The sequence below is a fragment of the Nansenia antarctica genome (genome assembly GCF_963989245.1).
Source record: "Nansenia antarctica genome assembly, chromosome: 6".
Lineage (NCBI taxonomy): Eukaryota > Metazoa > Chordata > Actinopteri > Argentiniformes > Microstomatidae > Nansenia > Nansenia antarctica.
In genome coordinates this window covers 39,303,113-39,315,629 of record NC_137676.1, presented here as the reverse complement: position 1 = coordinate 39,315,629, position 12,517 = coordinate 39,303,113, and the positions used below count along the sequence as shown (strand labels likewise).

General features: G+C 42.5%; 1 protein-coding gene across 1 annotated transcript; it reads right to left on the bottom strand.

Moving 5' to 3' along the window:
* Positions 1-12,156, bottom strand: tfcp2 (transcription factor CP2). The gene is made up of 17 exons (XM_080533617.1): positions 11,888-12,156; positions 10,896-11,127; positions 9,200-9,351; positions 8,657-8,733; positions 8,383-8,488; positions 7,897-8,003; positions 7,159-7,311; positions 6,928-7,038; positions 6,707-6,795; positions 6,418-6,496; positions 3,852-3,893; positions 3,213-3,306; positions 2,961-3,051; positions 2,411-2,517; positions 2,067-2,209; positions 1,880-1,931; positions 1-1,347 (listed from the first exon to the last, which is right to left on the bottom strand). Exons 2-17 carry the CDS (start codon positions 11,015-11,017, stop codon positions 1,310-1,312), a joined length of 1,563 nt encoding a protein of 520 aa, XP_080389743.1. The 5' UTR covers positions 11,018-11,127; positions 11,888-12,156; the 3' UTR covers positions 1-1,309.
* Positions 12,157-12,517: the final 361 nt, after the last annotated feature.

The window sequence follows — 12,517 nt, the reverse complement described above, 5'->3', positions numbered from 1 at the left end:
AGTAGTTTAATCATTCTGATGGGCAATGGGAAAAGTTGAACAATATCCAAATGTCAATGCATCCGTATCCTGTACGCATTCAGTACAGTAGACTGGATGGAAAACAACTCAGACTTTCAACTTGCAGTTTTGGCATGGACTAAGCAAACCACACTACATGTATTAGTATTTGGAAGTGGTAATATCCAAAAAGAAATTATTTTTTCTCTGTTAAAAAAATAAGTTATAAAACAGTAAAACATGATTTGCCACTAATTATGTTTTAAACAATGATCTACTCAAAATGGTAGGTTTGAGAATTGTCTAAAACCTGTCCTATGGAGACTGTAGTGATAAATATGATGGTAAAAAAGATAAGATGGCTTGGGAGAGACTGGGTTGCTGGTGTTTCCATTGTGGTCAGTAATGAAGACAGGATATCATCAGTATCACTCTGATTAATGAGCAGAAGACCATGGCAGGTCACTTCATGATAAACACAAATTGCACTGCCTTTCTTGATAGTGTTCAAAGGTCTAAAAAAGCGTCACAGAGGTTCTCTCACAAATAACAACAACAGAGCACACTGGAATAACTTGACAGACAAATTGGGTTTCACAGGACCACGGCATTGGAGGAGGGGTTTTCATTGCTAATGCTGCTGCTGAGGTCCTTTCATTTCATGACAAACACTTCCTGTGAGGGTTCTTCCTTGTGAGGGTTCTTCTTTGTGAGGGTTCTTCCCTGCGCGAGCTTTGTCTCAGAAGCTCAAACCATGACCACACAGTCCTCACAAACGGGCGCCTTCGGATCCACCGCGGCAGCCGAACAGCGGGAGAAGGAGGAGACTACTGGGTATGCACTATACATTCAGGGACTGAATTCTAAAAATATAAAAGGGACAGCAAACTTGATTCTGAAGCACAGAGCTTTGGCACACCAGATGCTCAGCTAATGCAGAAACACTGACAGTGACGGACGGACGGGGGTGTCCGTCTTCCATTCACTCTTCCAAACACACGAGCAACAAAGCAGGAAACGCAACTGTTTAGGAGAGTTTGTAGCGGGGGAGCAGAGTGTTGCCTCAACATGGCAGCTCAAATAAGAGTTACTCTTTTAGAATAAAACAATAAGGTATCAGAGTGGGGCCAGGTGCTTCAGTCCAACGTTCCCATAGCGACTTCCAGAGAACCATTGAGTGTACTCCGAGCGAAACGATGGGGTCATCTTCAGCACATTCCAGGATCACCAGGGGGCCGAGGCTCTAGTGGGGCTGACAGGGTTGGGTCTAGAGGAGAGTGCTGGGGCTAAGCTTTCCCCCTTTTCACCTTCACTTCAAGATGATGTGGTAGCCATCGTTCGTCTCAGCTGTTGACAAAGAAACAGAGCCTGTTTTATGTGGTGATGGGTAATGCACATTGGGCAGTATTTGAGAGTAGTTTTACTTTATGCGGTCTATCATATCTATCAGTTTAACGGCATTTTGCAGCAGATTGGTGGTAGTTGAATTAAATTAAAAAAACTTTCTAGTAGTTAATTACTTTTTTGCGGTCTCCCCACTTTGCTCCACCTCACCAGTTGTCTCTCTCAGTGATGTCAGAGTATTTCAGTCAAACACTTTGTATCACATGGAGGGGTCATCTTTCACTGACTAACTGTGTTGGATGTAGTAGTTTGGATGAAGTTAACTACCTACAGTATGTAGTGAACTAGTGAACTATATTTCTGTCGCGGGTAGCTTCAGTGTAATTCAACTTCTAACCGTATGCTATTAAACACATTTTCAGAGTAGCTTCACCAACATTGTGCATGGGTACATAGCGACCACAGACCTGCATGTCTCCAAGATCTCCTATTTTTTCCGACAACCAAATGCAATAAGGAAACCAAAAAAACCTACCTTTCATTGTGTCCAAAACAAAACACACCTCGTCCTGGAAGTTCTGAATCATCTGTGAGAAGGGGGAGAATCCATGTCAGAAGCGCAGGGGAGAAGACATCCCACCCCAGCCTAAGAGCAAACTGATGCCGAGGCGAGATAGAGCCGAGGTGTAATCTGAGAATGTGTCTGGCCTCCTAGTCCTCACCTCATCACTGACGAGCACGTGGATGCCTGTGGGGCCCTGCTTGAAGATCTGACTGATCTGTCTGGGTGAGATGTTGAATAGCTGAGCGATCTTCTCTGTCAGCTCCACAGCTGTCAGTTCCTCCAGGTAGATGGCGTGATACACTGCAGACAGGCAGGAGTGGACGGGAATAACCTCTTGTCAGTCATTTTCATAAATTCACACACACTGTTGTTATGTTAAGAATAATATTTTAGGGTATACAATTTTTTCATAATTGCACTGAAATCTGTACAAAACCCATATCAATGAAGACATATGCATTCCTATACGCATTATGCTATGACACACACAAGTGCACTGACCGTAAAAGGTGCTGCTGGCAGCGTCTCCATTCTCATGTTTCTGCTGCTGTTCCCGTGTCTGCTGGGACTCCTGGCACACATACACAGTCAGCCTGGGACGTACCACCCTGCAAACACACACATACACACGATAACATTAGTTAGCATAAGAAATATTACACTCTGTAATAACTGATAATGACTGCATTTCCATAAAGCAGCATGTATTTAGTATTCAGCAGTAGGGATGTACCCGAATCCGAATAGGTTATTCGGGAAAGCACAAATAATGCGATGGAAACAGATAACGTTATTATTCAGAAAAAAAAGCCATGATTGACATGTCTGTGCGTCAGCCATTATGTTTCTTGGATGGCCACGATGATATGAAATGCCCATTCTTTTTGCAACATAGGACTTTGATTTCACTAACTAGTCGTTTCATTTACTATTATTGAAAAATGATCGCCATATTCTGTCGTCACCCCCACTGAGTCAGCGCAAAGCAGGCAGCGGGCCGAGAGCTGACCAGTCCCGTAATGACGTCTCTACATCTCGTCGGCAGACCTACCGTCCTTTCAGTGCATTGAAGAGCCTAATACCATCTGCTGGTCCACAGATCTGAATAACATCTTCCCTGGTCAGCTTCAACAGATCCGCCCCTGATGGACAGAACCATAACCCTAACTCATCAATACTGACATGACCACTGTGTGTAATGAATACAGTTGCCCCAGAAACGAATTGAATATGCATCTATTCTTCAAAGAAAAAACACAAATCCATTCATCCATATTCATCGTGGTGTCACCAACTGGCTTACCTGAGAAATTGGTGAAGAGTCGACAGAACGGTGAGAAGCGGTTTCTATGCAGCCACTGCTGTGCATCCTGTGGTGTGGCTGCGGGTAACAGATTCTGCTTGTTCCAGAGGAGAGAAAGACCAGGCAAACATATCTCATGAAATATATGTTGCTAATTAACCTTGAAATGGTTTTGAAAGCGGAAAAATAATCTATGCACTGTGAGGTTGTCATATACAGGTATAAACCAGTTTTCTGAACTAATCCAACCCATAACATGATAAAAGGAGCAATCAAAACCCATTTAAATGTATCCAATATAATTGCTAAAGATTTAAACAGTTCTCTGACTCTGTTGGCTCTGAGACTATCACTTCTTCAGTTACTTCTTCTTCAGTCACTTCTTCAGTTACTTCTTCAGTTACCTCACACAAGTAATCACAACTTCTGCACAGAAATACACAAAGCATGAATATGCCATCACATACAGTAGCAGTTTCATTTCTCAACACATTCACACACTCTACATACACACAGGCAAACAGAGAGTATGATGGGAGCCTGGTCAGAGAAGCATGTGTATATTTAACCCACCTTTGCTTTGAAAGGCAAAACCATTCAACATTCATACTAGAAATCAACAAATAAATTCATATATACCTGATTGCTTTCACTGTCTCTTCTAAGTAGGTGTGACGACAACTGAAAGGCAGAATGTCGACGGTGCTTACAATCTTAATGTACCAAAACCTCCCCAAGCCCCCCCAAAAATTTATTTCATGGCTTGTTTATGGGGGGTGGGACATAAACAAGACATACACTCCCCTGTATCCCAATTCGACCCAATAAACAATGTTAAACATATATGAATACAACGCAAAACAGTATAGAAAACATTAATGTCGTGTTCATTATTTCCAGAATTTCACGACATGCAAATGTGATCTATGGGAGAAGGGATTTAAAAACTACCATGACCATGGATAGTGTACCTCTAGCCCCTAATGTCCTATGCCTCCGTCTTTCAGTTTAATCTCTCACTTCAGACACTTTCCTACCAGAACCTGAAGCAATGTCAAAAGCAAAAGACGAGCATTTAAACTCGAAGCACAGCCACAATGTGTCATCATCTTAAGCTATGTGAATAGCTGCTCTTTAGATATGAGGCAGTAGGGTTGGACAGACACTAAAACCAAAGAGAGTATGCTAACACTGTGTCCCAATTCTCCATCCTTTTTCCTGAAGTGTGCATGTGTGTCAGTACCCAACATAGATTTAAAAGCATAGGATTGGAGTATGCATGGTCCTTTACACTAATCCTTTGCTTTTAAATCCATGTGGGGAGTGCATACTTCAAGGGAAAGTGGTGGAGAATTAGGACACAGAGTAAGAACCGTGGGTCTATGATAAACAAGGGCATCCTTAGCATGAGTCCAGTCCGTTAGATAAGACATTAAACCTAATCACCCCTGTTTCCTAATAGGGCTGCACAATTAATCGATTTTAAATCGAAATCGCGATTTGAGATGGTGCGATTAGCAAATCGCAAAGCCTACGATTTGGGATACATTATACAGCGCGTCGGATTCAACGTCAATGAACGCACACACCCAAGAACAACAACACTGCACGTGAAACGCCCAGGTGTGAATCTGTGAAGACGTTTCAGTAGCTAGCAACATTCATGGTGGATAAATGGCTTCAGCAGAGCCAGAAGCAACGATTTAGTCCCGAAGAAAAACAGCACTTCTGTTGTAAGTATTTCGGGTTTAGGATGTGCAACAAAAGCAGGTGTTGCGCACGACCTGTCGTGGAACAATCGCTCCATCCAGAGGCAACACCACAAACCTGTATCAGCACTTGAAAAAGTACCACAGGCAGCTCTATGACGAGTGTACGGTCAGAAACGGAGAGTTAAGTGAAAGTCCCGTAGCCCAGTCTAACGTTAAGCAACCTAGTGTTTTAGAGTCGTTTGCGGCTGTTCTCACGAAGGCACCGTGAAATAACCAATTCCATCACGCATTACCTCGCTAAAGACGTGGTGTCTATTAACACTGTGAGCAACGAAGAGTTTAAAAAACTCATCCAAACGCTCAATAAAAGATCATGTGATTCCATCCCGCACGTACGGAGCTGAAAAATGTGGAGTACTATGCAACAACAACCGATCTGCGGTCGAGCCGTGCACTTACATACATTACGACGAGTTGAAGAGCTTTATCTATTTCAATGTTTACAGAAAGGACCTATTCTTTTTTACTGGACATTTTTATTATGACTTTATTTAACTTGATTGCAGTATGTGCAATATTTAGATGCTGCTCCTGAGCCATAATTAAATAACCTTGTTTGTAGAAAGGTCCTATTTTATTTTCATATTGGAATTGTTCAAAAAAATTTGACACTTGAGAGAAACAAAATGGCAGCTGTTTAAAAAAAAACATACATAAATATGTTGTTCCAATTCATATCTTTTAAGTTCTCATCCTTGCATTAGAACAGTTTGATGGCATAAGAGCAGTTAACAGTTTGATGGTATCATGTGGTAATGCTCTCTGAAATTAGTCCATGATAGAAGGTGATAGACAGATTCATCCAATCACCTGCCAAGTATTTTTTGAAAGTACCTGCCCTTTTCCAAACAGCTTCCAATTAAGCTTTCCTAGATGGTTGTGTGAAACAAACCACCTGAGTCAGGTTAGTAATGCTCCATCACATGTTTTAATCTGAAGCTTGATTTTAAAGCAACCCAATTTTAAAGCAACCCAATGTAAGTTTAGTTCTTTCACTCGTAGCTCGGGCTGTGGGGGTGCTAGAGGAGGGAGCCTCTAAGTCCCCTGAAGACGTACAAACAAACTGCACGTTGATACGACCTTCCTAGCCGGAGATATGGCCACACTTTACAAAAACTTCCTTTGGGTCGCTTTAAAAATAATAATCGCAAATTAAATCGCAATTGCAATATCTGTCCAAATAATCGCAATTCGATTTTTTTCCCCCCAAATCGTGCAGCCCTATTTCCTAACTGACATGATTCTGTCCTCACCTCATCATTAACAGCTGATGTGTGATAAGTTTTCTGGCACAAAATGGCTTCCGTGGCATCTCCCAAATGGGTGCTAAACATTGGTAGTGATGAGGTGAGTGAGTCACCCCCTGCATTACAATGTGAGTGCAGTGTACTTATGCAATTGAATGATTAAAAAGTAATTAAATAAGCACTTACATCAGAGATGCTCACATCGGAGATACTCACATCTGCCACCTGGACAACTGGCTCTGGCACGTGATTGGGTGATCCATTTCTGAAAAACATGTGTAAATGTAGGGACATACAGATTTTCTCCCTCTTTTACTTGTATGATTTTATACTAATATAAATGACGAGATTTATGATGATGATACGAAATCTAGTACTATGAAGATGAATGAATTTGAATGAATCTTTTAGAGGTTGTGTGGTTTAGTATGGTTTCACGTTTAGTATGGTTTCACGTTATGTCCAGATGCCTTACCCCTCTGCCACTGGGAAAGTGCTGTGTGTGGTGTTGAAGCCAGGAGACGGTGAGTTGTTGACGTAGGTGATCTCTGGCCAGGGAGAGCACTGCAAGAGAATGACATGTCTGTTATTCTGGAAGGCGTGCGTTTAACTCTAGGCTCTTCACAAAACATGTCCTCCAGAGGCTAGTTGCAGTGAAAGTGTTCCAGATGTGCTTCCTACATCCCTCTCTAATACCTCTGTGAGGATGGTGGTTTCATAGGAGGGCTGGTATTTTTCCTTCTCTTGCGGCGCCCTCTTTTCCATCTTCTCTCTGTCCGTCTTCTGCTTCCTGTCTGCACCTTTAGGCTGCGACAGGTGAGTTGAAGTGGAGTAAGGATATTTATCATGGACACCAGGAACAGGGATCACATCAAGCTAAAATGCTACTATCAAATGACAATCCAGATGAAATCTCTTTCTTCTGACCTTGAAGACTTTGACCTGACAGCTGGCAGAGTGCAGGTGCTCGGTGTACTCCCCGCCCTCATTCTCTTTGAACGTGTCGATCTGGATGCGGAAAGGCACGCCCTTCTCTCCCCCATGCTTGCGCATGGTGAACTCTGTGCTGATGCAGTGAACCTAAAACAAAAGTTCTGGTGACCACTGTGTCTAATTGAAACCTATACAGGACGACAAAATTATAACTGTGTTCAATATAAAAACATTGAAACTCGAGATTCAAACAAGAGCCAGAAGAATACAGAATGTGGCTAACACGGCCGCGTATGTTGTCATTATTATTCACATTCTTTTTTTTTTTTAAAGTAATTTTTTCTGAGTGGGGCAATCCCACTCATATTTTCATTTTTATTGTGACAGAGACAGTAGAGATTGACAGGAAGGATGGGTGAGAGAAGGGATGACATGCAGGATATGTCCGCGGCCGGAATCGAACCGGGAACCCTGCGGTTACATGGTCAGCGCTTAGTCCGCTACGCCACCTAAGCGCCCCTATTATTCACATTCTAATCATGGTCTAAGACTCACATTCTAGATTTGAGTGCAAATTATTCGACATCCACCAAATAACGTTACTAAATAACGTTAATAAAGTTGGCCTATTCTCTTCCATTCCCTTGGTATCTCAGGACAAATACAGGGCTAATGGTGAAAGGTTATCAGCATTATAAAAATAGCCATTAGGGAGTTGCATCATCATGCTACCTGGATAAAAACGGAGGTTCTCTTTGACGGGTCCCACAGGAACTCCACAGTGTTAAGCTGGGTAGGGTTAGCCCTGGGGTCGACCATGCCAACTGACATAGGGATATCTGCAATGGGTCAATGCAAGACAGGTTATTAAAAGCATTGTGTGGGTACTCTTTCATGTATGCAGGCTGCCGTCAACTACCGATACCTTCACGACACTACTGTACAAAACTCTGAATCAACTGAAGCTATTTCAGTTTACTATTTACATAAGACATGTAAGACATAGCCATAACATCCTGGTCAGATGTGTATTATTCTGACCATTATAGTCCAACTGGGTTATACCGGTCTGGCAAGCAGTCCACCTCTACCTGATGAATACAGACACCCATGCAGGGTGACACTGTCATGTCCCAGAGGCACCCAGGTGACACTGTCATGTCCCAGAGGCAGAGTGCTGAGGTGACACTGTCATGTCCCAGAGTGCTGAGCGCTCACCCAGGTCGAGGATCCGATCTCCGGGCCTGTTCCAGCGCCAGCCCTCCAGCTGCTGGTGCTCCGTGTACTGAAGACGCCGGTCGTGAAACACCACACGGAGGATGCTCTGAGGGCACACAGGACGTCATCACCGAGGGAACAGGAAGTGGCTGCACTACTGACAGTTACGGCTACTGTGATGTCACAGGCACAGGTTTTACCAGAAAGGGTCCAGAGAGACGCACAGCCACATGCGGATGGTGAATCATGAGTGTTTTCAAATTGGCCGTCTTACCTTTACCATTTTACCAGTGATCTCAGGAAGTTCTCCCATTTTCCGATTGTCAAGCATTCGAATTTCATAAGACTGTCCTGAAATTTAAAAACAAAACAAACAAAAAACACTTCATTTAGAGTACACAGCTTTGTTATATATGGTTGCCATCCCAACTCAAGGCACACAGTTGCTCTGCTCTTGTCTAGCAATAGACCTATCGCTAGCCACGCCCCAAAATATAAATTGTCCAATCATATCACAGCAAAAGTCACTAAAGGCAGAAAACTCAGACAAACAGCTCAACAAATATCTGATGGTGAAAAGCTTCTACACTAAATATTCTTGTCATCTTTAAAAAAAAACATGTCTATTGCTTACTTGTAAATCAGAAACTTGAACTCCCAGAACTCCCAGACTTCACTGTCAGTCAAGAATTTAAGCAAGCGTTGTTTGTTTACCGAGTTTTCAAAGGAGGCATGGCTTAGCGATAGGTCTAGTCCTTTTCATTAGCAACAAATTCACACCAAATCACAATGATGTATTTGTCGTTCAGATGCCAACCTTGGTTGAGGTAGGTGAGTGTCTCGTCATGCAGTTTGACGGCAGGTGACGTAGCTGCACACAGAACATACTGGAAAGGAAGGATCTTGTTCTCATTGTCAGGGGGCAGGTTGGACTCCTCCTGCTTAAAGATTGGGAGGGCCAGCACATCGCTGGAGACAGAGTGAACAAAGAGAGAAGGAGAGACCAACTGAAATGGTTTGCAAGGGGCTTTTTTCTACCACATGAAATTGGGATAGTGAATAGCATCTGAAATAGAATCTCTGCAGACCTCGTCTCACCCAAATGTGAGGTTATTAACTCGTACGACAGGTAAAGTTTTCTCAAATAAACTCCAAGGTAAGCACCTTAAATACATCAATATTGTTTTAACTACTATGTAGCTGTAAATAACATGAATCCATCACTAGGAACCACTGGAAAAAGGAGAGGCTGTATATAACATTCTCTCACTTTGCAGTTCATTGGTTACGATGGAAAAGAACTGAAGCAAGACAATCCTTAGTATCTAGCCTGGGCATCTCTTCCATCCTCTCAGCAGAAGAATGTAATAGACAATGAAGCACTTTGCAGGCGCTTCAGCATCAGGTAACAGAAGAGCAGTCTGAAAGAGAGCTGTAACACTAACACACAAACTGTGCCTGAGTCAGCCAAATCCCAAGTCTGACAGAGTTAGGCCTCCTTGTTCAAGACCTCGGAAGAATGAATGAGATGTCTGAGACACAGGTAGATACAGTCTACCTCAAATGAAAACACTTACATACACACATACAACACAGTGACAAGTCATGGGAAAGGTTAATTCTACATTACTCATACCCAGAAAGGATGCATTTGATGCATTACACTACTATCATTTTGGGACTTTGACATAAATTATTCTAAACTACATTTTGGAGTTACAAACTACCCATAGGCCTACATTTACCGATGAATTAGGCCTAAGTCTCGGTACCAACAATGTAACACAAGTTACACAACCTGTAAAATTCACTAGCTTAACACTGAAAGTAGGCAAAGATGGCCTGTCACCACACAGTGTGAATCACACACTGAAGGAGGACACATCCTGAACTGGAAAAAGTGTGGTTCTGCAGAAGATTTAGATCCATTTGCAGGCTGTGTTGCACACCACAGAACTTACCGGTAGGCTACATTACAGATTCACTATTCAAAGGTTACTTAGGCGATGCTTCTGGTTGAGCTGAAAACACACTCTCCTGATATTTAAAAGAAGGACCACTGACATGAGTGAGGAGACACATTTCTGAGGGGAGAGATAGAGAGAGAGAGAGAGAGAGAGAGAGAGAGAGAGAGAGAGAGAGAGAGAGAGACATCATTGTAACTGATACACACATTTCAACCATTTAGTAGACGCTTTTATCCGAAGTGACCTTCTGATCACCAGTCCAACTCACTATCCACTAGGCCACCACTAACCACTACCCCTACAATGCATCTGGGAATGTATCTTGGAATAAGTAAAGGCTCAAGACAAAACAACCATATGTCTTAGACCACTGTGGCACTGACATTAAAAGGCCTAACTCTTTCCATAGACTTCTATACAGAACATAATAGTGGGGTGTCCTCTATCAACGGCCAATTACTTCTGCACCTCTAACACAACAACCAATGCAGAGGAGCGTCTCATCCCCAATCATTTGATAAGAATGGAGAGAAGACATTCCCATACCTCATACTGTACGCCCCAGCTCCAAGCTCTTGTCCAATACCAGAGAGACTGGCATCGAAGTCCTGGACCAGACCTGACTCGATCACCTCATCAGTGAGGGGTAACTTCAGAGCCCACGCCATGATGACGACGTGTAGAGCTTTGGAGATTCCAATCAAGTCGAACCTGGCTGAGATTCTCGATCACTTGGCCTCAAAATTGCAAAAGGAGCGAAAATCCTCAGCTGACAAAGCTGGAGGCGAAAAACGTGAAACAATAACAACTCAGTTCTTTTTTTCTTTTTTTAAATAGGGTTACAGTTATAAATGACACTATCTGACATCTGAAACTCTGAATGAATCTGTGAAGATGGCAGCATCAGACAGCTCGTGACGTTAGAATTATAAGGTTCTATCTCCATTTTTGTCAAAATTGAGTTTTTTACATAATCAGATCCATTAGGTGTTTATTAATGCCTGTGTGGTGTTAGTTTTAAAATGTTGAAATTTTTTTGTTAGTAATTCCTAAAATACAAAGGTTCCATCTCACAAAACAGAATGGAATGTCAAAACTTTGACGCTCAATATCTCTGAACTGCCCTAAACGGAGATAGAACCTTAGAATTCTAAGCTCACGAGCTGACAGGTACTACTGACAGATATCCACCGAGTTTGACAGTTTCATCCTGACTCAAGTCTCCATCCATGGTGCATGGACAGATATATCACTGCAGTTTGTACAAGTTTGGGTTTCAATCTCGCTCTAATCTAGCGACATGACATCGATGGTACAACGACTGAGACATTAAAACGTGTTCTGGACGTCTGGGTAACGAAAATAAACCAGTGAAGAAAACGTTGACTGTGCACATGTCATGGTGGCCACACGACGGCAGCTGGCTCGCTCACTAGCAGCAGGCACACTATATTATAAACTAGCTATCGATGGTATTCACTTTGTTCAAGTAGAAATGTACGTGTTATTATAACAGTAAAGATAGCAACCAAACTTACCGAGGAAAGCGAGTAGCAATACGCTGGCTGACTAACCCCTTGGCCGGGTCATGCCATGTCTCCGTTCCCTCGTTCTCTTACTAAGAGAAACAACATCCACTAACGTTAGCCTGCTAGCTGGCCAGCTACTGGAAACACATATATTAATATTATATATTATACAATATCGTGGACTCTAAACGATAACGCAATTCATTAAATATGCATCACAATAATCCCGCCAGATAAGTTATACAGACGAATTCTATCATAAATCTATATTGTTTGTTTATCTCTTGGCCAAGAAAAAGAGCTTCCGTAATATCCGCAATTCTCTTCTTCGATTATGTTTCTCAGACTGACCAGTAGTCGCATTTGTCACAAAGAGACGTCCGCCATCTAGTGGAGTGGACGAGAAACAGTTTACAGGAACACGAACCACCCACCCGCCAGACTCTTGTTTGCAGGGGGGTATTCCTTCCACGTCACTAAAGGAAAATCTAGGCTTATTTTCACAACTCTCGCGAGATTTATCTGAATAAACCTGGATTTTCCTTTCGAGACGTTGATGGAATATGATCTGAAATAAATTAATTGGCAGAGCATCAGACATAAACAACATGGCAGGGCATCAAAAATACTGAGCTGTTA

What these genes read in the sequence shown, in the direction of transcription:
- tfcp2 (XM_080533617.1), bottom strand. Translation starts at nt 11,017, where the DNA reads ATGGCGTGGGCTCTGAAGTTACCCCTCACTGATGAGGTGATCGAGTCA. An exon ending in GAGACAGTGAAAGCAATCAG is followed by an intron (nt 3,307 to 3,851) that starts GTATATATGAAT and finishes TGGAACAAGCAG; the next exon opens with AATCTGTTACCCGCAGCCAC. An exon ending in TTCAATGCACTGAAAGGACG is followed by an intron (nt 2,518 to 2,960) that starts GTAGGTCTGCCG and finishes GTGTGTTTGCAG; the next exon opens with GGTGGTACGTCCCAGGCTGA.